This window comes from Lissotriton helveticus, chromosome 4_1 (assembly GCF_964261635.1).
Source record: "Lissotriton helveticus chromosome 4_1, aLisHel1.1, whole genome shotgun sequence".
In the NCBI taxonomy this organism is placed as follows: domain Eukaryota; kingdom Metazoa; phylum Chordata; class Amphibia; order Caudata; family Salamandridae; genus Lissotriton; species Lissotriton helveticus.
The window spans coordinates 510,000,128-510,024,199 of NC_136063.1; the positions used below are offsets into that span (position 1 = coordinate 510,000,128).

The 24,072-nt window shown below is 42.9% G+C and overlaps 1 protein-coding gene across 2 annotated transcripts in view; it reads right to left on the reverse strand.

Moving 5' to 3' along the window:
* Window positions 1-8,330: 8,330 nt before the first annotated feature.
* The window catches only part of LOC144828707 (myelin P2 protein-like), a 95,466-nt gene continuing 79,724 nt past the window's right edge, over window positions 8,331-24,072 (reverse strand). For both annotated transcript variants that reach the window (XM_078687107.1, XM_078687106.1), the window contains exons 2-4: window positions 22,122-22,294; window positions 9,771-9,872; window positions 8,331-8,556 (exon numbers count right to left, since the gene is read on the reverse strand). In XM_078687107.1, coding sequence (XP_078543233.1) covers window positions 8,506-8,556; window positions 9,771-9,872; window positions 22,122-22,294 — 326 coding nt within the window. In that variant the 3' untranslated portion in view covers window positions 8,331-8,505. The remainder of the gene's footprint in view (window positions 8,557-9,770; window positions 9,873-22,121; window positions 22,295-24,072) is intronic.

The following is a 24,072-nucleotide window of genomic DNA, read 5'->3' on the forward strand; positions in this document are numbered from 1 at the left end:
GCTACAGCTAGGTCTCCAGAGTCTGAGTGGCCCGACTTCTGACTGCAACAGTTGATAAGTCATCTTCCGGGGCTACTGCCAATGGTTGACGATTTACATCCCTCCATGCATTCAGAGATACTCTGCTCGCAAAGGTAGGATTTCCCGACCGGCAGGATTTGTAATGCTTGATCCAGACGAAGGGCTTGCGGAGCTGTTGCAATAGGAAAAATTGACACTTAGCTTAACATCCTTATAGTGGTAGTTCTGCATTCGCATAATCACTGGTCGTGAGGGAGTGCCTGGAAGAGGTCTCAAAGTTAGTGTTCTGTGGGTTCTCTTCAAGATAAACAAGGAGAAAGATCAGGTAGTGGGACCAAAGATCCGAATCACTCCAGGAAGATTTGTTCCTGCTAGTGCCCTCAGCATCCTAATCACTTGTATGTTATTATACCAGTAGCAGCCCTACACATCCTCAGCCCTGCTCTTCAGACCAGTCAAAAGCATACGAGAGAATCACCTTTTTTTTTTTACAAGTGACTGACGTCATCCTAGACCAGATAGGTCTGCCCTCAGTGGTGGGGTCTGCCAGGTTTCTAAGATCTTGTCTGAGGAGCGAGAGCTCTGTGCCCAATCCTCATATCTAAAGCTCCAGTGCCTACCTGAACTCTCAGATGGCTTGTAGAATCAGTGTCAGAGAGGCTTCTGTGCTGCTGTTACCCATTGGTGGAGCCACTTCCGGTCACTGGTCTGGCGGTGGCCCTGGAGTGCTTATCAATCTCCCACTGCACAGGGTCCTTCTATCCCTTGTCATTTCTAGTGACAGAATGGGAATATGCAGTCCAAGTCCTGAAACTAACCTCACCCCTAGCCTCAACTTTACAGTAGGGCCTAGAAAAAAATTACTGTTAATCCACCGAGGTGCAGCCCATGTCTGTTCAGGTCACCACCTCAAAGTCCAAAAGTGGAACCATTTTTTGGGCCAGAGACATTGAAGGCACAGCAGGCCCAAGGAAGATAAAGTTGATCAGGGGCCCTTCGATCTGCACAGCAGGAAGGCTCTCCAGCAACATTACCGCTTGTGACCCAGAAAGCACACCTCTCACAAACAGCCCCACCAATGTGGTACTGAAAGAGCATGCTCTTGATGGGCCCCAGCATGGAGACATTGGGGTGGTAGAGCCTAGAGGCAGCAGTGTCCCTCACGCTTCCCTATTGGGTGTGCCAGCACAAGAGCTCAGTTAAGCTATGTTGACAGCCCAGGATGTCTCCAGCAGGCTCACTGGCAATGCAACTGCTGCTTTGGTCTGCTCAGATCCTGCAACCCTTGTTCAGAAATGCAAAGTGGGTCTGGGCACTCCCAGCCACCAGGCGGCCAAATTAGGTTTGCCGGCCACCTACTCTGGAGCTTCAAAGCAACAGCAATGCCCACTCCTACAGCGACCGTTGTAACCCCAGTTAGTCTTCTTGGCCCTATCCTCCAAACCACAGCCTAGTATGCAGCTGCATGAGGATTGCCATGGAGGCAGCCACCAATCACCCCCTGGTTCGCCCTTCCTCTTGGAGCTAGGACTGCTATCAAAGCCAGCAGCCAGCGGACCACAATGTGACTGAATTATTCTGGAGAAAGGTAAACCAAGTAGCAGGATTTCAAAGTAGCCGCTATGGTAGGATTATAGGGCCACCACCCCCAACTCAGCTCTGAAAGAGTGCAGCCGTCAGGTTAGGCTGAACGCTTCACCTGTACGGTGCTTTGATCATGAAAAGGCACTAGATTCCTTAAGCTAGGTATACGTGCATAGAGTACATGAAATATTTGGTGTAGGCACTTACATGCGCTATTAAATACGGATTCAATTGAGTGTTCAGAGCAGGTTGCTACTGCAGGATACAATACAAGTGGTCTCCCTTTGTACTGCTAATATCCGGATGACACTGCAGACCAGTCAGACACTTGATTAGTTTGGAGCCTTTCTGGCATTCGTGCCAGTCAAAATCTTGCATTTTTCCTTCAAACCCAGGGGTTATCCCACTAGATTGGACTGTGTTGTAAGGCCAACTAGCATAGAAGACCACTACCTTAAAGTATTTGGGAATAAAGATTTTCCACACAGCTGGTATCGATGCCGGTAACTTAGGCAGAATGGTATGAAGGCATGTCACAGCATGCATTTTTTTCTTATTGCCATTTTGTGTCATGAGCAGCTCATTAAAATGGCAGTGGTTGCTGTATTCTTTTGGGAGCATTCTACCGGATAAGATTGTCAATGATCTAGACTGAATACTAAGACTGTTGGTGTGGGCTGCATGTCAACATCAAGTTGGTATCTCGAGCCTAAAGCTGCCTATAGGAGGCGTGACTCCCAGACATGGAAAACGACGTCCTCACTGCAGTTGCAGTGGGTAGCCATGTGGCTATTTGTTAGTTAATTGTATGAGATTCGCCTCCTGGAGAATAGATAGTGGAACTCTGCAGAGACTAATGTTACCAGTTTAAAAACTGGTAATGCATTCACCCTACTGCACACAGCTTCGGAATGCCTGGAACGTAACTGTACTCTAGCAAAACATACTTCCTGATGGCTGTGCTACTTCTGTAATTGGAGTACCCATGCATTTTAATGGTTTAGCTACACCAGTTCAGAAGGTGGACTGGGAAGGGGTACGGGACGCCCTGGGATCTATTTGCAAATGGGACTACTGGACTTACTCTTATAGAGGACCGAAACATTTTGGCGAGGGTGCAGGGGACTGGAAACACCTGTGCAAAGTCTAACACTATGGACGGCAGTAAGCAGTTAGATGGCTCTAAAGAGCTCAATGTCGCATAGACCCACCACGGGTCAAGCTTCACAAGGAGTGGGAATCTTTCATAACCAGCCCAGAGAACGGAATGACTCGGAGTGGTAGAAAATCCTCTTCTAACCAGGTGAAGCATTGTGAAATTTTAATTTAAGCAATTTAATATTCTTCATAGAGTTTACTTAACCTGCTTTAAGATCCAACCTGGGGGCTCCTTGCATTGCCCAGAATGCCACACTGATGAGGCAGACTCAACATAATGGCTTGCAGCTCACCGACATCCTATTGGTCTGGGGGTACTGCTACAGATAACTGATATGACAGGATGCAGGGAACACAGTACTCATGAGGCCTCTATATTCGGCCTTTTCTCGCACCCCAGGGTGCACAAAGCAGAAGAGGGAGGTTTGCAGACCTTGCATTACCCATGGCAAAGCAGAATGTCAATGATTGGGGTGGATTCCCTCCAATAAAGATATGCTTAACTTAAAGCATAAATTGGTTGGGGCAGTAAGGGAAGAATAGGACTGATCAGGGAAAGTTTGAGATGCATTGCTTAACATTCTCAAAACATATGCTAAAGATGAATGCTCTGTAGATTTCCATGATTTGCTAAAGATGAATGCTCTGTAGATTTCCATGATTTGCTAACACACGTTACCTACTTTCACTCCATTGTATGGTAGTAGCTACTGCCCATACATCGGAATGAGTCAATACACGATCTATAAGTGGATTTGTGAGGAATTTGGTATAATTTGCCTATGAATTACATACGGAAAGTGGATGAGATGGCCAGCGGAGTGGTCATCTAAGTCTTTATTGGGAAGAAGAAATAAAGAAGAAATAAAGAAAAAAAAACACGACCGTGTAAGCAAATGGTTTTTGAAACTTGGTGACAAATGTTGCAATTTGAACTGCTTATTCTGTGTAAATCCACATAGTCTGGATGCCAAGGTAATAAAATTGTATAAAAATATGAACTACAACTGCTTGTAAATACTCATTCATTAATTCCATCAACCTCTGCTCATTTCCACCTTAACACTTCCCTGCACCAAATTCAATGTAAACCATACTTTCAGAACATCCATATACTTTTGCAATGACAGTTTGGTTAAATGCATGAGAATTTTAAAAAGGGGCTTCAGACTTTCAACAAAAAAAAAAAAAAAAAAAAAAAGAGCTACGGACTTGTTGCAGATACACACAGGGAGAAAGTTTCAAACTCAGAAGCCTTCATGGTGCAGAGATTGCCAACTCCCCCTCAAACTATGTGAGCAGTGAAGGTTTAGGGGGACCAAAATGTGGCACTCCTGCAAGGATTTGGCACCAGTATTTTGAATACAATGCTTTAATTCATGGCACTCAATTAAGATAATTAAGTAGGAGTGATGTGGTCCAAGATCGCCAATGTGAAAGCACAGGTGGTGGTGCGTGGGGAAAGGGGGGGGGGAAATTGGATACACCATCCTGCCCATTGTCTCCAGGGGTTATTTATGCTCTTCCCTTAAATTCAAAGAGTCGTGACCAGAGTAAGAAAGGACAAGACCGCATTGATCTTAGTTGCTCCATCATTGTCGTGCTCTCTATAAAGAGGGCACACCAGGAGTCACTGCTCCATCTCCTCTGACCTTTCGAACTCTGTATCAGGGACCTTAACCAGGTTTATATTGGCAGCATGGAGACTGAAAGCCAGTGATTATTTGAGGGCACAGTCTGCAGCAATTAACCTTCAGGCATTCAGGAGACCATCTACTTATAAAGTCCTACACCAAACCTTAAGGATCTTTTAGTAGATGGTACATTGAAGTTTACCACGATTACAGGGTTGGCAGAATCTTCTCCACAACTCATCACATGGGTCTGAAGGTCAGCATTTTAAATCTAACTGACACGAGTGGAATGTACAACATATAAAAAATTGAGTTTTTTTCTTCGATGAGTAAAAAAATAATGTGTTTAGTAAGCTTCCGTTTATGGACATTAATTGTTCTAAGTTGTTTTATGTCCTTTGAAACCTTCCTTCCATCTCGTTTTTGCTTTGGAAAAATGTTTCGCCTCAGTGTAAAATTACAATGTAGTTTTGAATTTGTTGCCACAACCATGTAAAATTTGTATGATATGAGTCATTCAAGACAGAATATTCAGTACTATGTATATTTTGTTTTAATTCCAGCCCTGAAGAGTCAGAACGATCTGCACTCTGACGAAACACGTGTCGGCTGGCATGATTATAGCTTGAGCAATTAAGAAAGAATTGCTCATTTAAGAAGAAGTGGACATTCAATTTTTATGATTTGTACTGACGGCACTAAGACCAACATTACACTGTCTAAGAATTGATATTCTGTGCATAGGAAATTGTTTTACCATTTTAAATCTATTGGGCAGGCAGCAAAGCCTTCAGAGGTAGATGGGGCAACATTTCAGATTAGTGTTCAGTGCAGAGCCCGTTTAGTACAGTCATTTCCACCCTGTTTTTCCACCCATTTTACCTGCTCGAAATAGGGTTAGTCTAAACGACCCTCCCTTGTAGCCTCTGTATTGAGGCAACATTAGTTAGATCATATAATAGCCCTTTATCCCTTGTCGCAGCTAGACGGCAGACAGTTATATTCCCCACCTTGTAGGCTTTTTTGCATTCATGATCAGATTCAGCCTGGACATGCTGGTGTCAAAGAAATTCTTACTTTCATAAAGGAATGGTAATCTTGCCTCAAATGTTCTCCCTTTCCTAAAGGAGATTAGGGAACAAAGATTGGACACAAGGGCCCTTGCCCATCTTCAGAGATTTCCATCTTTTAGAAGAAATTCCTAGCCTGTCAATTTTGTACCCGCAAATACCACCGGTATCCTCACTTGGAAGGGCAGCAAACCTGGTGGCTTTGGCTTAAAGAGGAGTCCGCCATCATTTGGGATTCAATGCAGGTATTGCCTCAGTTACCTAAGGGTAATTGCATTACTCCGAATCCTTGCTTTTCACCCATTTGCTTCCAGGCTAATGTGGTTGAGGGTGCATCTTTTGGATTAGACAGGACAAGTAGTGGCAGCAATGGAGATAGATACATGCCAATGAGCGGGACTGGCGTTTTGAGACATGCTTTCCTCATTATGTAAGGCACTGAAGTGAGGGGACAATGATTTAAAGAAATGTTACATAATTTATGACTTACCCTACCAGAAATAAAAACCATAAGATTTACAATGCCCTTCTCTAGCTTCTTACTAGATCTTGGAGCCTGATTCTAGAATTACTACTTCCCTCCCAAAAACCGTACAATCTCCGTGCACAGTCTTGCATTTGCCATTCTTGCCAGTCTGCTTATGGTTACTTCGTGTCTACAGGAAGCCTTATGAAGGAGCAAAAAAAAAAAAAAATAAATAAACCACACAAGTTAAACTGGTACTCCCAGAGCTCAACTTTCACCCACCCCTCCGCCATCATCCTTAGGTGATGGCATAGTACCCTCCTGCTCTCGGGTGACCAACCGTCCGTAAATTTCACGGACAGTCCGTAAATTTCACGGACAGTCCGTAAATTGGACCGCACGTTCGTTAGGATCCTTTTTACGGACTCCTTTTGTCAGTAATTTTAGACATTGCAGGGAACAGAGCTGTTCCCCTGCGACAGGCCTCTCCCCGATGGGGGCGCCTTGCACCTCTGAGCGCAAGAGCAGGCCCACCCCACCCACTGTCATCCTGTGTGGGGCTGAATGCCACATACAGAATGACAATTGGGCAGTCTGGGCGGGCACAGCATGTGGTGGCCTCCTCCAGCCTCGGTGCAGGGCATTCTGTCACATGGACGTGCAAAAACGCCCATGCTGCTGCTAGGTGAGAATTCAGTTAATCAAAAGGAGGTGAAAAGTTCAAAGGAAGGGATTGTAGTATAGCAGCCATGGTTGCTGCTTCTTTATTTTATTCAACTAACAACCATTGAAAACGCCAATAGTTCTGGCTTATTGTAGGTGTAACATTATTGTTATACCTAGATGCAATGACAGAAGCAACAAAAATACAAGTCTGGCAGCTCATTATATTAAGCACAGATTCTTAGCTTAAGTGATTTAAGCCACATATTTTATTACATCGAACACCCCTTAGGAGAGACCCCCCCCTAGTTTTTACATCCCACTTAAAGCTACGGTAACACCATGTCACAATCACCCTACGTCCAGGCACTGTGCATCATACATGATGCATGTCTTCCACTTTTTTAGATTGCCTATGTGCAGGGGCATAGTGAATCCTGCCCCACCCCACGCTGTAGAAACTACAGCAAAGGTGGAGTTCTTGATGGGTCTCATGATTAATGTGAAAAGGTGAGTAAGTGAAAGGGTGAACGGATAGATGAGCGGCTGACTGATAGCCATCCACTCATGAATCCATCCATTGATCCTAAGTGAAAGGGGAATTAAAAGAGAAAGGGGGTTGGGTTAATGGATGACTGAATGGGTGGCGGGATGAGTGACTGGATGAATGAGTAAGTGAAAGGATGGCTAGATAGGTAAATGGCTGGATGGATGAGTGAATCGGTGGAAGTGGACGAATGTGTACGGATGGATAGGGTGAAAGGATTGATGGAGGAGCAAAAGGATGGATTGAGGGATGGATGAGTGAAATGATGGAATACGTGATGGATAGGTTTGTAAATGGATTAATATGGATAGGCACACAGATGGAAGGACACCATGAATGGTGAAAGACTGAATGATGGATGAAAGTAGGATTACACATTGTAAGCACCATTATCTTAAGCATATTTCCTATACATTGACTTTCACTTTTATATGAGTGATTGTCTCCATATAATGTGTGTGTTGTAACGCACTCCACTCTGCCCCACATACTTGAGATGAGTAGCACTATTGAAGACATTAAATACACATGTAAGAGGGTCTATGTGAAGATGAGGGGCGCCATTGGAGGGTGGTAACAAGGCCAGACTGGCCGGGCATCAGGAGTTCTCTGGAAACGGTTTTGTTACCACAAAAAGGCCTGCGCATTTGCTTAAAGCTGTGGTCATACTGACAAACCATGAAGTGCACAATTGTCTCAACCTAAAATAAACGTATTCTCACTTGTACTTTAGTAGTGGTCTATGTACTTATATACTATTGCGCAACCTTCTCTGATGTCTGTAAAACGTACCTTTTGTCCTGAATTTTGACCCTTTGTCCTGAATGTTTACACTCCCCGTCCTGAATTTGCACCCATGCCAGCTGGTCACTACTCCTGCTAGACACCCGAGAAAACTCCCGCCACCGGGAAAGTTTGCTCTTGGACAAGCGCTGGAAGGAGACTACCGACTGGCCCAGTTTACTATATAGGTATTCCAGCTAACAAACTGAAAATGTTCAACTCTAGACTTGTGCCCGATTTATACAAAACAGATTTTCAAGTTACGCATTAGTCCTTTAACAGCTTGATGTCTTTCCAGCATCGATTAGATGAATTGTTGCCTTCATTCAAAAGGAGCCACAACACAAAGCCTTTACGCTTTATAAGTACCCCGCAACATTAAAGATGCAACACGCTAAAGAATATTCAGTTAGATTTGTTTTTTTGTTTAATAACCACGGCAGACACTAGTTAACACGAACATTGGGATAGAATTCGAGTCAGTCACAAAATTAAAAGAAAAAGCAAATAAAGAAAAACGTAGATGCTGTAGCAGGGCTCATGGAACTGAGCTTCTTGAACGTTCACATCCAGTTTGGACTATACTTTATCATAGGTCCGTACACATTTCACATCACCCATGGTGCAAGTCTAGAAAAGACAAAATTGAGAAATTAAAATAAGTAAACCGCTCATACGAAAAAGTATTGCATTTAGTACAGTTATGTAGAAATAGCGAGAGCGTTTATTAGAAGAGCTGATTTCTTTCAAGCTTGAATATTAATGTTCCCCAAGTGTAGGAAAACGTCAATGTCATACTGCATATTATAGAAGAGCATTTCAGAAAGGCAATTAAAAATAATGCACATCTGCCTAAACACTCGGGCCATTTCACCCAAGTGATCATGAACTCCTGTTGAAACCCTCACTTTAGCTTTGGTGCTTTCCATACTGGAAGTAAGCTCTTTATGTGTAAGCACTCATGGGAAGGCCCTGTGCTGAGGGAGCGGCAGGGAGAAGTTAGGATTGCTTAAAATGTTTTGCAAGCGAAGACGCATGTACGACCAATTAGACAGGTGAGCTTACGTAAAAGATACATGGATAATCGATACCAATTTATGGGCTGCGGCAGGCAGTTTAGGTGCCCGGTTTCGGTGGGTAGAAAGGAGCGTCGAAATACAGTTCGCATCCAAACTACTTTGGAAATTTCGAAAAATGTACAAAGTAGCTTTCTAGAAATGCATTTAAATCAGGTCAGAGGCAGGAGTACATGACTCCAAGAAGGAATTTGCGAATCGCCGAGCAATCCTAGAAGGCCTCCTTATCCCACTGGGCATTTCCCAGGAAAGCTGGTTTTGAAAGCCCAGGGCTGCTGCTCATGCCACGGTCAGAGGTGAATTGCAGCAGGCACAGGGGGGCTTCAAGGAGAAAGCTAAATAAGGGGAGGGGTGGGGGGCTGAGGAGTAAGGAATCACATGAGAGGCAGTGAGAATGGGTGAATGAGAGCACAAGGTGGCAATTTGAATGGGCTGATTGAGCATGGGCTGCTTCCTTAGTTTGGCCCTAACCGAGTGGGTACAATTCAAAATTTAACAAAAACCATACATGCTGCATCACTCGACCATACATATAATTTCCAGCTTGTAGAAATTGCACATACACCAGTTTGATATTTTGTACTCCTGTGATCTAGGCTCGATAAAGGCAAAAATAACTAGAACAAGGTTACAGGCTCAAGTCTACTGTTTTAGGTGCAGGGTATTGGTAGCTACTTTACATCCAATGTCACTCCAGCATGCACACATTGTATTGCTCCAACGTAAAATTATTGCTGCTACTATAGTCAAACAAGGCCAATCACTTACCACCACGAGTTGGCCATCCTTCACTTCTCTTCGGATTGTGGTTTCCTTATCATCCCACTTCTGAAGTTGGATTAATGCACCATTTTCGCAAGTGACTATTGTCTGGGAAACAAAAAGATGCCTTTCACTACTAGAAGGTGCATTTTCAACACCCAAAAATCAGAGTAATCTACAGTTACCCCATACCAAGTAGGTTAAAAAATTCCACCTTGAAGGTTTTCGGTACTATGCATGTGCTGGCCTAGGAGGCAAGGAGCTTTCAGGTAGAACTTGCCTCCTTAAATCAGGCCAAGGTTATGTTAAGGATTTGGGTAGTAATTTGCATGGTAGAACAGTTAGTCAAAATAACTTTATTCGATACTTTATTCGATACTTTTAAGATTATAAAAGTACAGAATGTACATTATAAAAACAGTTTGATCAGAAGAAAAAACACATGTTCACAATATAAAATTACACAATTGTCTAGTCTTCCATTAAAGGAGTGAAAATGAGGTCACAGAACACCAATTGGTTAGGCAGCGATTCTTTAAAAAAAAAAAAAAAAAAGGTATATATATATATATATATATATATATATATATATATCTCCCAGGACGACATGGACTAAAACAGTATTTACGGCTAAGCGGCCAAAATCTGATGCGATGAACTTTATAAAACTTGCAGAAAAAAAAAAAATTGGTTTGACTGAAATCAGATTCCATCACATGGACGGGGAGCTTGACTGACTTTGAAATGCCCTTTGTGAATACCAAAAGTCAGTTAGAATTTTGACTCCAATTACTTTTGTGAATTGGGCCCAATGTCTTCATCTCAGATTAACAATGGCCAAGTATACACAAGTAAAGCAGGGCAGACTATATCTGGCATTTATGTATTTGTCAGCAGCATTCGTCTGGGTTGCTCACCACCTTTAGAATATAATGGCAGAAATGGGCATTGAGGCGGCAATTAATTTTATTAGACCGCTTTATGCTTAGCCTCGGCAAGTGTCTGTTACGGGAAATTGGGTGAGTGCTCTAGGTCATTCCCAATTAATAGGGGAGTCCATCAGGGGTGTGTACTAACCCTGGGCATATACTTCACTCTGCCAGAAGAGTTTGTGGAGACTTGCCCGCTCTCCTGGGAACGCAGAGTATAGGGCAAAACTCTAACTTCAGAGCGGAGTTAGCCAGTACCTCCCCGAAATACAGTTACAAGGTATTTTAAAACTCATGAAAAACGCTTACAACCGGTTTCATATTAACATTAAAACGATTACAAAAATGTATTAAAAAAAAGTTGTCCATTCTGGATCTTTAAGAGAAGGAAATGATAATAGGGGTGCCGCTCGGAGACGCTTTTGTCCTGTTTGTTCTTGAACCCTGCTGGGAGGCTGCCGTAGGTGAGGAGAACAGTGCAGGGGAACATTTTCTGACGACAGGACTGCGAGGCCCACCAGGCTGTGCGCGGATCTGCACAGCTGCTGCCTCTTCCCGTGTCCCCTCCCCTCTGTCAACACTCTACATAACGCCTCGCGGTCCCCGCATCGCGGGTGCCGCTCGGAGACGCTTTTGTCCTGTTTGTTCTTGAACCCTGCTGGGAGGCTGCTGTAGGTGAGGAGAACAGTGCAGGGGAACATTTTCTGACCTCGGGACGGGACTGCGAGGCCCACCAGGTTGTGCGCGGATATCTGCACAGCTGCTGCCTCTTCCCGTGTCCCCTCCCCTTCTCCATTCACCTTCATAAGACCTGGTATAGCAACGCGCGAGCGGAACGCGCGTGCGGGACGAATCCCGGGACAAAGCCCGGACTAAGGGCGGACCCTCTGAGACCCTCAGAGTACCGAGGAGACCGGACTGGGCTTAACCCTTTATATCTCATTGTATGTTTACTGTTCCTGAAACCGATTGGGATCAGGTTTTATTATTTTTGCTTGATTAGTCTGGTTGCTTGTTACTAATGTCTGCACTAACGCCTAGCGTTGAGTCGCCTGTGTTGGACAAACAGGGGGTACCGTTGAATAGAACTTTGGATAAGTATTTCATAAAATCTACCCCTGATATTACCAAGGAGTCTGCTTTGGCGGAACGGCGAGCGGAACGCCGCCGCTCCATCGAAAGCATGAAAAGTAAGACAGTTTCATTTGTATCCTCTCCCACTATTCACATAACTGATATTACTCCAATAGCTGATGTGCCGGTACATATATTGGATAGCCAGCCTGCGGAAGCAAGTGATGCTATGCCCATACTGAATATTCCCCCCGAGGCGGATGTGAATGGACCGTCCATTATAATCGATCCAGGTACTCAAGGTACATTGAAGGCACCTGCCTTGGCCCACGCAAAAATAGTCCAAAATAGGGCAGAAAAACCTTTGTCATTGCCCAGGAATCATGGCCCACCGCCGAATAAAAAACGGCGGAAAAGGGGGGGATCTGAAACAACCCAAGTTGAGCTGTTCCGATTTTGGGAAAAAGGCTACTATTATTGACATAAAATCTAACATTGTACAATCAGCCATAGATGGAATGCATATTATACCTCATTTATCAAGCTTGTCTATGGATAAGGAGGATAGCATGGACACTAGCATGGTTGTTATTGTACCCAATGAGGATCAGGGCTCTGTAACCTTGCTTAGTTTAGAAAGTTTAATTAAAACTTACTCTGCATCAATTATAGAGAGGCTGATGGAAATAGAATGTAGACTGTAAAATTGAGCAGGTTCTGGGAAACAAGGATGTTGTAATCAATACTGCACAAAACAAAGCACCTAGTTTAGCATTGAACGATGCATCACAAAATACATTATTACCCTCCAAACCATTGATAACGGTTCCTATTTCTCTCTTCTTTACAATCAACCGCCCCAAAGCCCCCGGGGACCATAGTGTCTGCTGAACAAAACCCATCCCCCAAATTACCTCCACAAAGAAAAAAAGACCTGTTGCCATCTACTATTATTAGTAAAACTTCCAACAACATGGCCAAAACATCTCTGGAGAGACCGGCATGGGGATACTAGGTATACCAGGGGGGAACCTAGAAGGACTCCACTTCCAGAATTACCACCTGATGCAGTACCTTATGTGGTAGTCCTAACAAGGGTGCCAGTATTGGAACAGAACAAACGGGAGGGCTTCGCGCAATTGAAAAATAAGATTATGCATTGGCTTAGACTACACAGGCCAATTGCTAATCATATCAATGGCGAAATCATCCATGTTTGACGTCTTCAATGGTTGGGTGGCAGAACTAAAGACATCGATGGCGATGTGGTGGTCGTGATTTTTAGGGACCCAAATGCTGTCCAATTTATTTTAAATTGGCCAATAGGCAGCTCACACAACTCCATAGTTCCCAGACCATTAACATTTTTACCCAAGGTCTGTGGTGTTTCCATCTCAGCACCAACCAATACAACACATAACCTATACTAAGCCATCTAGCCACTCAATTGTACAAGACTCAGGGAACAGCCAATATACATTGTGTCCTCCTACAACGCAGAATGTTAGGAATTTACAGTTTGTACCCTACCCTGTGACAGCTCCAGAACTGTTTGGATGGAATCATGTACCAGTCAGAACTCAGAATGGTCTGAATAGAGGGATGGATCATCTCATACCATTTACTCCCCTAGAGACTTATAATAGATTCGATATTTTTAGCGGTCTAGAGGATTGTGATTGATGGTTTTTGTACGGGGGGGGCCAGGAAAGTGGAACAAGAAAACCTACCGTTGAGGGCGTCACCAATGAAATTAAAGTAATGGCGTTTTCTGAGCCCCTTTTGGATAAACCTGGATTAAGTGACGCGACAAACCCAGGAGAATGTTGTATAGAATTAGATGTATCAGTAATACCCCATAGTAAAACGAGGGAAAGGTCATTGCCTGAGGAAATAGCCCTGGTAGTACATACTGTGGCCCCCGTATGTTCCAGAGGCATTAAAGGTGCACTCAGAGACCCCATTTGGACATGGGGAACCGGTAAAACTAGTCTGCTGGAACATAGCCGGAGTCGCAAAAAATCTGAGGGACCCGGCTTGGGCGAGCTTCATTGAATCTTTTGACTTCTGTATGTTACAGGAAACTTGGGCAATTGACATACCACATAGAGTGGGGTACAAGACATATGGAATTGGTGCGATTCCATCTAGAAGTGGAAGGCCTTCGGGGGGTCTTTTGACTTGGGTGAAAGTAAATTTAAGGGTACATATCGAGGTGGTGGACACAAACTCTATAGATATACTGGCACTAAAAGTTACAACGTGTAAAGGGAAACAACTATTTTTAATAAACATCTATAATAGGCCTTTACCCTCATCAAGTGAATCACCAACCTTAGTTAAACTAGACCACTTCTTAAGTGGACTGGATCCCAGGGAGGATCTTATCATCGTGGCTGGTGATTTAAATTGTAACTTTGAGCCAGTTTTGGGCCTTAGCGACATTTTTGCTGAGGAAGATCAGGCGAACAAAATCCCTATTTTGGAGAACGTTAAACCAGTGAAATGTTCAGCTTTGGCTCTCCAATTGAATAAACTATGTACGGAGTACTGTTTGAGGGCATGTAACGGACGGCTGCCGTCTGACTGCTTGAAGAAACCAACCTTTTGCAGGACTAACTACAAAAGTAATTTAGACTTTGTGATCGCTTCCATACCTATCTGGTAATATCTTCTGGACCTCGACGTAATCGAGAGGCTAGAAAGTGACCATTTTGCCTTAAATCTTACCGTAGATGTATCACTGTTTAATGATATAGCCCAATTGCCCCCATCACAGGAAAATAGTGGTGATAATATCGAGCTCCATATTAGTAACAATAGGAGATCACTAAAATGGCCTTTTATATTGGACCACAGTGATATCCTTAGTGAAATTTATACACTTTTTGCGGGGACCTTCGAACCCTATTTAGGCTTAATGCCCGAAGAGGAAACCAAAACCTCTTTTTTGCTAATACATCAAAAATTCTTTATTGATCTTAAACTGTTAGTCACTAAAATGCCTAAAAAGAATCAGCAAAAGACCCAGAATCTGTCTCATAGTAAGCCCTGGTACGATAGATCCTGCAGAGAATCTAAAAGGGAACTTTTATTGGCTGTTAAGTCTAAGTCCCTATTGGATATTCAAAATGCAAGGAACAAATATAAGTCCGTCCAGAGGGCCTCTAAAATAGCATGGGAGGAAGATAAATGGGCTGCAATGCTGCTGGCAGCCAAATCACACGATAATGTGGCCTTTTGGAGGCTAGTAGCAAATGGAAATAATGTCGGTAGAGTGGTTAAGGACGTCTTTTTGGATGAACAAACTTGGATTAATCACTTTACTAACTTATATAAAAAATATGATGATTCCCATATGGTCACGAACATCCTAAATTATGAAACATCAATAGCCCAGCTTGTGTTTACATTAGGGGAAACTGAGCTGGCAATAAGCCAGATAAAATCGGGTAAAGCTCCAGGTCTCGACAAGATCCCGGGGGATCTATGTAAGCATGACTTAAAAGTCTGGGCACCCTATATTAATCATTTATGCAATATGCTATCTTGCACTTTAGAGTTTCCTGAAAGTTGGAAGGGAGCAGAAATTGTTTTAATTTTTTTAAAAAGGAGATAGGATGGACCCCTGTAACTACCGGCCAATTAGTTTAATGGATATCCTCCAGAAAATTTACTCACGACACATTTTATTGCGTATGAGTGATTGGAGGAAAATACAATTTTAACCAAGTTTCAAGCCGGGTTTAGATCTAAAATTAGCACAATAGATCAGATTTTTAGATTTTGCTGTCTTTACTGGAAATATGTAAAGATTAAAAGGGGTCATTTATATGTTGCGTTTGTTGATTTAAGGGCAGCTTTTGATCTGGTGCCTCGCAATCTTTTATGGAAAACCCTGAGTGCAGCAGGTCTGCCTAACAATTTAATAGTTCAGATCAAAGAATTACATGAAGGGAATTTTGCGCGAATTAGATGGGGTCCAAATGGCGAATTAACCCAAAAAATCCCCATCGAGCGTGGTGTTCGCCAGGGTTGCGTTCTGGCCCCCACGCTTTTTTCCCTTTTTGTAAACGACATTCCCTCATATTTAGAGGGATGTAATAATGACTCCCCAAAACTGAACGGCGCAAGGGTAACATCACTATTATTTGCTGAGGACATTATCCTGATTTCCCAAACCAAAAAAGGCCTCCAGACATTGAATACCTTTAGTGAATACTGTAGTAAGAAGGGGCTGGAAATTAATGGGAAAAAGACCAAATGTATGGCCCTAAATCCAGCAAAATCAGATAAGGGTTGCTTAACTCTGAAAGGAGTAAAACTGGAATCGGTGCCTCACTTCTCATACTTAGGGGTGTCACTAGACTCGAGTTTTTCCTGGAAAGCCCAAATAGAAAAAAGCAAGTTGATATTTGCCCAGAACGTAAAACCAATTCTCAAGGAACAAAGCCTGAGTACCAGTAAAGCAATGTCCCCAGCGATTGAACTTTTTAAATTCAAAGTTCAACCATCAGTCCTATATGGTGCAGAAATTTGGGGGCCGGGGTCCAAGGATACCTTCAGTGTCCTGGATAATAATTTCATGCGAAGCTTGGTAAGGGTCCCGAGAGGTACCCCACTAGTACCTCTGCAACTTGATTTAAATTTCAAAAGAACTGACCACCAAGTAGTGATCCGACCTCTAATGCATTGGGTCAGATTATGGCATGTTCCCGAACTCCAAGATTACAGAGACGGGTTAAAAGAAATTATGGCGCTGGATAGTCTAAAAGTTATCCCATGGCTTAGGCATGTTAAAGTTTGGCTTAGTAACATTGGTCTGAAACAATTCTGGGAGAATCCTGAACAACTATCCCCCAATTCGAAACTAATTTTAAAAAGGGCCTTTTGGTCCTTTATAGTGAATAGGATTACAAGTGTTACTACTGGTGGGACGTTAGTTTCAAACTTTAAGTATGTCCCACTTTGAGACTTTTATGGATGAAATAGAGCCCCCAATTGCCAAAACTCTGTTTTTAAAATTTAGATATGGGAATCTTTTAATTAAGACAACTTTGGCACGTTGGGCTAGAAATTTAGACTCATCATCCTTAGTAACTGATGAAATTTGCTCTTTATGTCATCTAAATCAGATAGAAAACGAGCAACATATTCTCTTTTTTTGCCATGTGTATGCCCAGGCCAGGAAAAAAATGGATCAAACCAATATGCCTATTGCTGGGTCTAAGGTCATGCACACAGGCATTGAGAATCCTGACAACAAATTCCTTGTAAACTATAACATTCAGTGTCAGTAGATTTTTACATAGTATTTTCTTACAAAGGAAAAAATTGGGGTATCAGTTGTAAATTGATCTTGCTTTAGGATTAAAATTAACCTCATTTTCGAATTAGTGGGAAGTCCATTCTATGGTTTTAAGATTGTCTATTTGTGCTCCGATTGTGTTCCAACATGACATGTATTGTTTTAGACAATGATTTTAGCAATTAAAATGTAATGTTTTCTTTCATGGCATCAAAGCCGAAATAAAGAATTTTGACTTGAAATGATAATAGGAGGAGAGAATCGATAAATCTTACTTTTAAAGTGGATCCCCTAGCACGGCCCGAGAGCTGGCCAGGCAGGCATGAAAAGCAGTAGCCATCTAAAACGATTTGACCCATGTTTCCTGGAAACATACCAGATCATAGTTGTCGATAATTGCTAGCTAGTCAGGGTTACACTTTAGCTCTTAGGCCAGAGATGTTCCAGGTGATATGTTTTTATAGGATCGTTCCGATTCAATATGGCCAACCATGGGAGATAGAAATTCAAGGCACCCCCTTTACCTAAAGTTTGGGCAGGGTTAGGAGAATTAAAGGCAGGCCTATTCCAGACTGTCATTTGCACCTATCCAGATCAGTTCGGGTGCTAAAGCAGTTATCAGGGAAAGGGGTGAGCGGTCGAGCCAACGAAAGGTGGGAGGGCTCGTAGTGGTTGTCACTAGATTCAGGAGAACTTCAGGTCAGATATAGGGGTTATGCAATTTTTAAAATTAGCCAAGTGGCAAAGCAAACATTTGAGAAGGATTTGGAAAGTCAGGTAAGCGGCCAAATAACGACTGAACCAAATGGTGAGAGTTAAGCCGACTGCCACAAAAGCTCCCTGAATTGATTTCATGGATTTCCCCACCAAGGACACCCTTCTAGCCATTAAAATACAAGGTAATAGCTCCCCCGGCACCCTCCGTGTTTGCTAATCCAGTGATATGCCTTCGTAATAAGCTGCTCCATGGTTTCTTTTTGGATTGGGTCCAATTGTGGGACATTCAACAGAACTATTACATGAGGACATGCCGCTGGGGGTGTGGAGAGAGAGAGAGAGATCTAGTCTTCGATCACAAGTTTGAGCCGATTGGCCAATTCTATGTTTGAGCCTCTAATGGATGGCATGGTTGATTGTGTATGGTAGCTTGGTACTCAGAGTTCGCTATGTGGCTACAGTGTTCAGTGCAGGGTTGAAGGTCTTGTGGGGTGAAGATTCAGAGTGGCTGTTAATTCCCTGTGTGGCACAGACTTGTTGGGAACCTTTTGGTTTGCGGCCCCCCCTCTTTCCAAAACAGTGCTATGCCAAGGGTTAGTAGAAATGCACTGAAGTATCACAGACAAGTTAAGTATTGGGGGGTTGTAAGAGGCTGCACTGCCCATGCCAGATTAGAAGTAATCGGATCAATTTGGGTGGGGATTAGAGATTCTAAACAAATAGATTCCAGATAGTCTTTCTAAAATAGGCTGCCTCATGGGAGTGAATGACTGTTCAATTTTTAAAAATAGCCCAATCGGCTCTACCTGCTGATATATCAGCGCCTAGAGAAGTGACGGGGTGGCTTAGCAGTTGATATCTTCCCTTTTCCCTCTGGGGTGACTCAGCAGTGGTAACAGTGTAGGAAGTTGTGTGTGAGATGAAGCTACTTTAGATGATTGAGAGGTCGCATACTCCTGCACACTCTGGGGCTCATGGATTACTCCTTTGGGCAATCAGGGGGCATCTGGTCAGCATTACAAATTCTGTTCCACAATATGGATTTCCTTAATAAATGCAGTGAGGAAATATGCTGGTCTGGGTCCTGATCTATTTAAACCTCGTTTTAGCAGCAGTGACTAGGTTTGAGGGGGGCCCAGCCAAGCCTCTTCTGGGCTCGGACAGACATGGAGTGGGCTTTGCCCGGGCACACCAGCGTGCGTCCCATGCGGAGGGAGCCCTGAAGGCTATTTGTGCACCTCCTGGTGCAGCAGGAATGGTGGTGAGCAAGCCGCACAGTAGTCTGGAGCTTGAAGTTCCAGCCCCCCACGGTCCACCAACACCTCCAGCAGCACAACAGTCTCTACCAACAGTCAGAAGTGCTAAAAATCTTTCATCCTTAAAAAAAGAATTCAATGGAACAGTGTGGCAGGAGAAGAGATCTGCTGGTGAGCCTTTTAAAGCTAAACAGGACCAGTTCCTAGTCTCACTTAGGATTATGGAGGGCAATTAAGCTGTGGTATTAGTCCCCACACTGGGATCTTCTAGGTGGAGCTTCTCATTGGAATTAGTCCACAAGTGACGACCCCGACTATTTTCCTGCCGCTACAACTGGCTATATAAAAGATGATAAGTACTGCACTAACAATTACTCAACCAACGTGACCAGGCGTGACCTACAGCCTGGCTTTCTCACCATCTGTTCTAAATGGAAAGTATATTCAGCCATATCCGATGGAACCACAAAGGCAGCTATACAAGGCTTTCCCTTCCATTGGCAACATTTGTGTTTAAAATACTTGGGCATCTTAGTAAATAAAGGAACAGAGGGAATGATCGCAGACAATATAGGCCCTTTAATCACACAGATGCAACACGATTTTGAAAAATTGGAGATTTTAGGATTATCTTTATGGGGGTAGAGTACAAGCTCTGAAAAGGTTAGCACTTTCAGGCTTTATTTATACACTTGGGATGCTTCCTCTTCAGATCCCTCTATCTACTCTCCGTCTTATAGATTCAAAAATCAAATCCTTTATTTGGGGTTCTATGAAACCACGGTTAGCTGTAAACAAATTAAAAGCGCATCATGCCTAAGGGGGGGGTGAGTCTCCCATCCATTGAACACTATACTCTGGCATTGCAATTATCTCAAATCACGCACATGCTAACAGAAAACTCATACACCACAATGGGTTCACATAGTGAAACATCTTATCTACAGATTCAGGTCTCTCCACCCTTTATGGGACAGCCACTAGTCGCCTTGATACCTATAATCCTTTATTAGTTGCAATCCGTAAAACATGGTAGAGGGCGCACCGTATCCTAGGTTCTAATCCACGTATGCATGATAAAGCTCCAATTTGGAGCACAGGTATTCGTATCATAGGGAAAATTATATCCTGGTCTCATTGGAAATCAGCAGGCCTTACTTTAGATCAGCTTTTACATAATGGTGATCAAGTCTTTTGCACAATTGACAGAATTTATTCTCCCATAGGATAAAATTTCAAATTATACAACACTGCGTCTGCCTTACTAAAATACTTCGATCACACACAGACACTACAAACTTCACCTATAGTATGTATTTATATACTTGGGGGAAACATACTGGGGTTGTATCTGGATTGTACAAAATATTTACATCACACTTGTTTTCACAGCCATTATCAAGAGCTCTCCACCTCAAATGGCAAACCTGTTTATCAACTTCTTACAATGATCAGGAATGGATGGATTTATTGGAAAATTTAGAAAAGGAGCTCAAGAAGCTAGATTTAAATTCTGCCGGTTAAAAATTTTACATGGTCACTGGTCTCCGGCAAAGTTACACAAAGCAGGATTACTTACACATACTAATTGTTGGAGGAGGCGAGATTCTCCCGGCTGTGACATTGCTCGTATTATTTGTGATTGTCCTATGGTTCAAGCCTATTGGTCAGACTCTATATAACACTATACCCTTATCCTTACTGTTAACACCATGTACCATTTTTCTGCATGACTCAAGAAACTCTCAACGTCTTTTACATATTGCATTGTGTATATTAAGACAATGGAAATCTCCAACCACGCCATCTCAAGAGTCCTGGATGGTAGCCATGATTCAAACTGCCTCATACAAAAGTCATTTATACTTGAATGACCAAATTGACTTATTTAATCAAGTTTGGGATCCTTTTTACAAACAGATGCTGTTTTGTCGTAAATACCATTGTAAATCTGCTGCCGAATATCCAAACAAATTAATTATTTTATTTATGCTAATCTCTTTATTTTTCATGGTCCTGTATTATGTTGCTGTTTCTATATCTTATTATTATTAATTACTTTAACAGAGGAAAATATAGCTAAGAAATGTGCTGATTCAATTTAATGTCTCGTAATTACATAATTTTCTTTAGGGTAAGGGAAATTAAAAAATATATTTTTTTCTTCATTTTGGTATAGTGTTATTAGATTTACATTTAATCCTATTTATTTTCTCAATGTGCTAAAATTTAATCTACTTTTAACAAAAAATAAATGTATATATTATATTTGATTTAGATTGTATTACTCAGCCTTTTCATATTTTACTTTTTAAATGCATTTATCTTATGTATTTCTATTAATATATCAATTAGGTCTGATGAATTTGCTTGTTCCCCTATTTATACATCAGCTATATTAGCATCTTATGTGCCAACGATGTATAGATTTATATGTTTATACATCTGATAATATCTAATGTTAGCTATTGCTTTAAGTCATGTATGTATAGTATATATAAAATGCGAATAAAAAATTCCAACACAAAAAAAGAAAGCATATTCAGCACGTCTTTGTCAGAGAGTTTAGAGTGAGCCCAAGGAAGGCAAATTTTGATGGACGCCAGTGCAGGATTTGTTAGCAGGCCTTACCAGAAAGTAATACAACTAATTAGCACGAAATATGCTGTGCATAAAAAAGTAATTTAAATTTTCCCTTCGTGAAGTTTGGGACTCTGCGGTAATCGACGATTTTTCCTTCAATATTAAAAAAAAAGCCCTACTTCTGCGTTTGAAAGTCTTATTTCTGGATTTCAAGAGCTTGTCACCTTAGCATATGCCATCGAGATGCCTAGATACCATCAGCTTCTGATACAAACTGCACCCCCTCCCAAACTCAAGATACTTCTGTGGTTAGGCAGCCATTCCACTTTACCCAGATCAGTGGCAGGCACCCATTTTACACCCTTTCATTTTATAGCGAGTTCCAGAATACAGCCTCCTAGATGGCCCAGTGGTAGTAGGTTAGTTAAGGTGACGTAGGAGGCCCCGCCAATTTGAGTCATCACCTGGTTCGATGTCACACTGCCCTCACCTTGGTCTTCCGCTTGTCTGCCGTGACCTCATCAAACTCCTCACCCAGCTTGAACGAAATCTCTGTAGTTGTGAATGAGCTCTCAGTTTTGAGACAGTACAGGTCCCCTGTTTTACAGATGATCACGTTGGGCTTCACCATAGCGCCCGCCTTCCTGGTAGCAAAATTAACACCTGCACAGAAGGAAAGAGAAAGTAACATAAATATGCCATAAGACTGGGCTTTAAGTATAATGAAAAAACTGGGGTGCTCTCAAAGGGGCGTGGCTAACATCTGTGCTTAGCCTAGTGTGCTGCACAACTTGTACTATATATCTTGATGTAATTATAGAAAAACTACAAGTATCATACCTACAAGTAAGGACTATTGGCTTTGTCCATGGTTGTTAGTTGCATAAGATAAATAAGCAACTACGGCTTGTATATAATATTGAAAATGCTTACATTTGAATTTTGAAGCCCTGGTGACACCACGACAATATTGCTGCTCCCGAGTTTCAAAAAGAAAAGGACAATCCAGAGAGAAAATTACTCTTTAAAGGATTTCCCTCCCCTTACAACACTCACCTGGCTTGATGTCATGCCCCAACTTCTCCACTAGTGACAAGTTAGCAGTGTGAGAACCCGCACATGATGTGCCTGCAGTCCGGAAACACAAGACGGAGCCCGATAGAGAACCAGGGCTCAAGTCCCATCAAAAGACGTGGTGGGACTGTCAATATGCAATTGACCCCATGACGTCACGTGCCCGGTGTCTGGAAATGACACCGGGACTCGTTCAGCTTATTTTTGTGGGGCCCAGTTTCCTGGCAGGGGGGATGGAGTCCACCCTGTCAAAAGAGTGGGGGGGACGCCGTCCACCCGCGTGGACCCCCGACTCGAGCCCTACAGAGAACCGTTTCGAGGCCCCCTTTTAAAAAAAAAAAAAAAATGCCGGGGCTCAGCACCGGTGAGACCCGGCCCACTTAAAGCCCTGCCGAGATATTTTGAAGCACAAGTACTACACAAAGTGTGCCAGTAAGCAACACTTACAGATCGGGTCATACAACTCTAGTAACAAGCAAGGGTGGCTTAGCAGGGGCAACCTGACCTAGGCTTACAGTTGTAGGGTGCAAAGACAGCTGGCCGGAGCTGCCATGAATATATCGTATTCCAGACCACCAGTTCATTGCCTTAAAGTTCTTAGTAACATCATGCTTTCTTAAACTTCCTCGATTAAACTCCCTCGGTTACCTCTCCCACCCCCTTAGTTTAGTCCCTTCCCGGGGACTTTCACCTGCAGTTTAGCAGCTGTACAGGTGACTGGTGTGAGGGGACAAAGTACAACCGGTGCATTTCTTGGCTGGTCACTGCTGAGGTACAGGGCGTGACCCGTGAAAACAAAAGGGCCTCACCATACCATCACCAATGTAAGGGGAGGGAGTGGAGGACGATTGGCTCGGCCGCCAAATGTAGTTTCGCTCTGATGGCGGCCCAGGCCACAAGGGTGCATCAGAGCGCAGATAAGGTGGCGTTCAAGGCTTTCCGCTAAGGATACTTAAGAACCGTAACACTGGTAGTATGACCCCGTAAAGCGTTTACTAAAAGATGCTCCTGGACGCGTTCTGCTGTGAAGGACTGGGCCCTAGGAGATGCCGAGGCAAAAACTTAATGCACTTCAAGGCACTCCCTGCGTGTGGCGGACTAGCGCCCCGGGAGAACCATCTGACAAAGTTTAGGCAACATGGAAAGAAGCAAAGCATAAGGAAAGAATACAATGTAATGAGAATACTTTACAAGGCTCCCGGGAACACTAGGAGAACGGGTGCACTCCCGAGAGCAAGAAGGAGCTATAAAATAGATTAAGCTTTATTGGCAAAGAAAAACATTAACAAAACTATCACCTTACCATTTGAATATGTAGACTTTCTATTGAATTGGATTCGTAGAACACATCCTCGTAGTGCAATGCT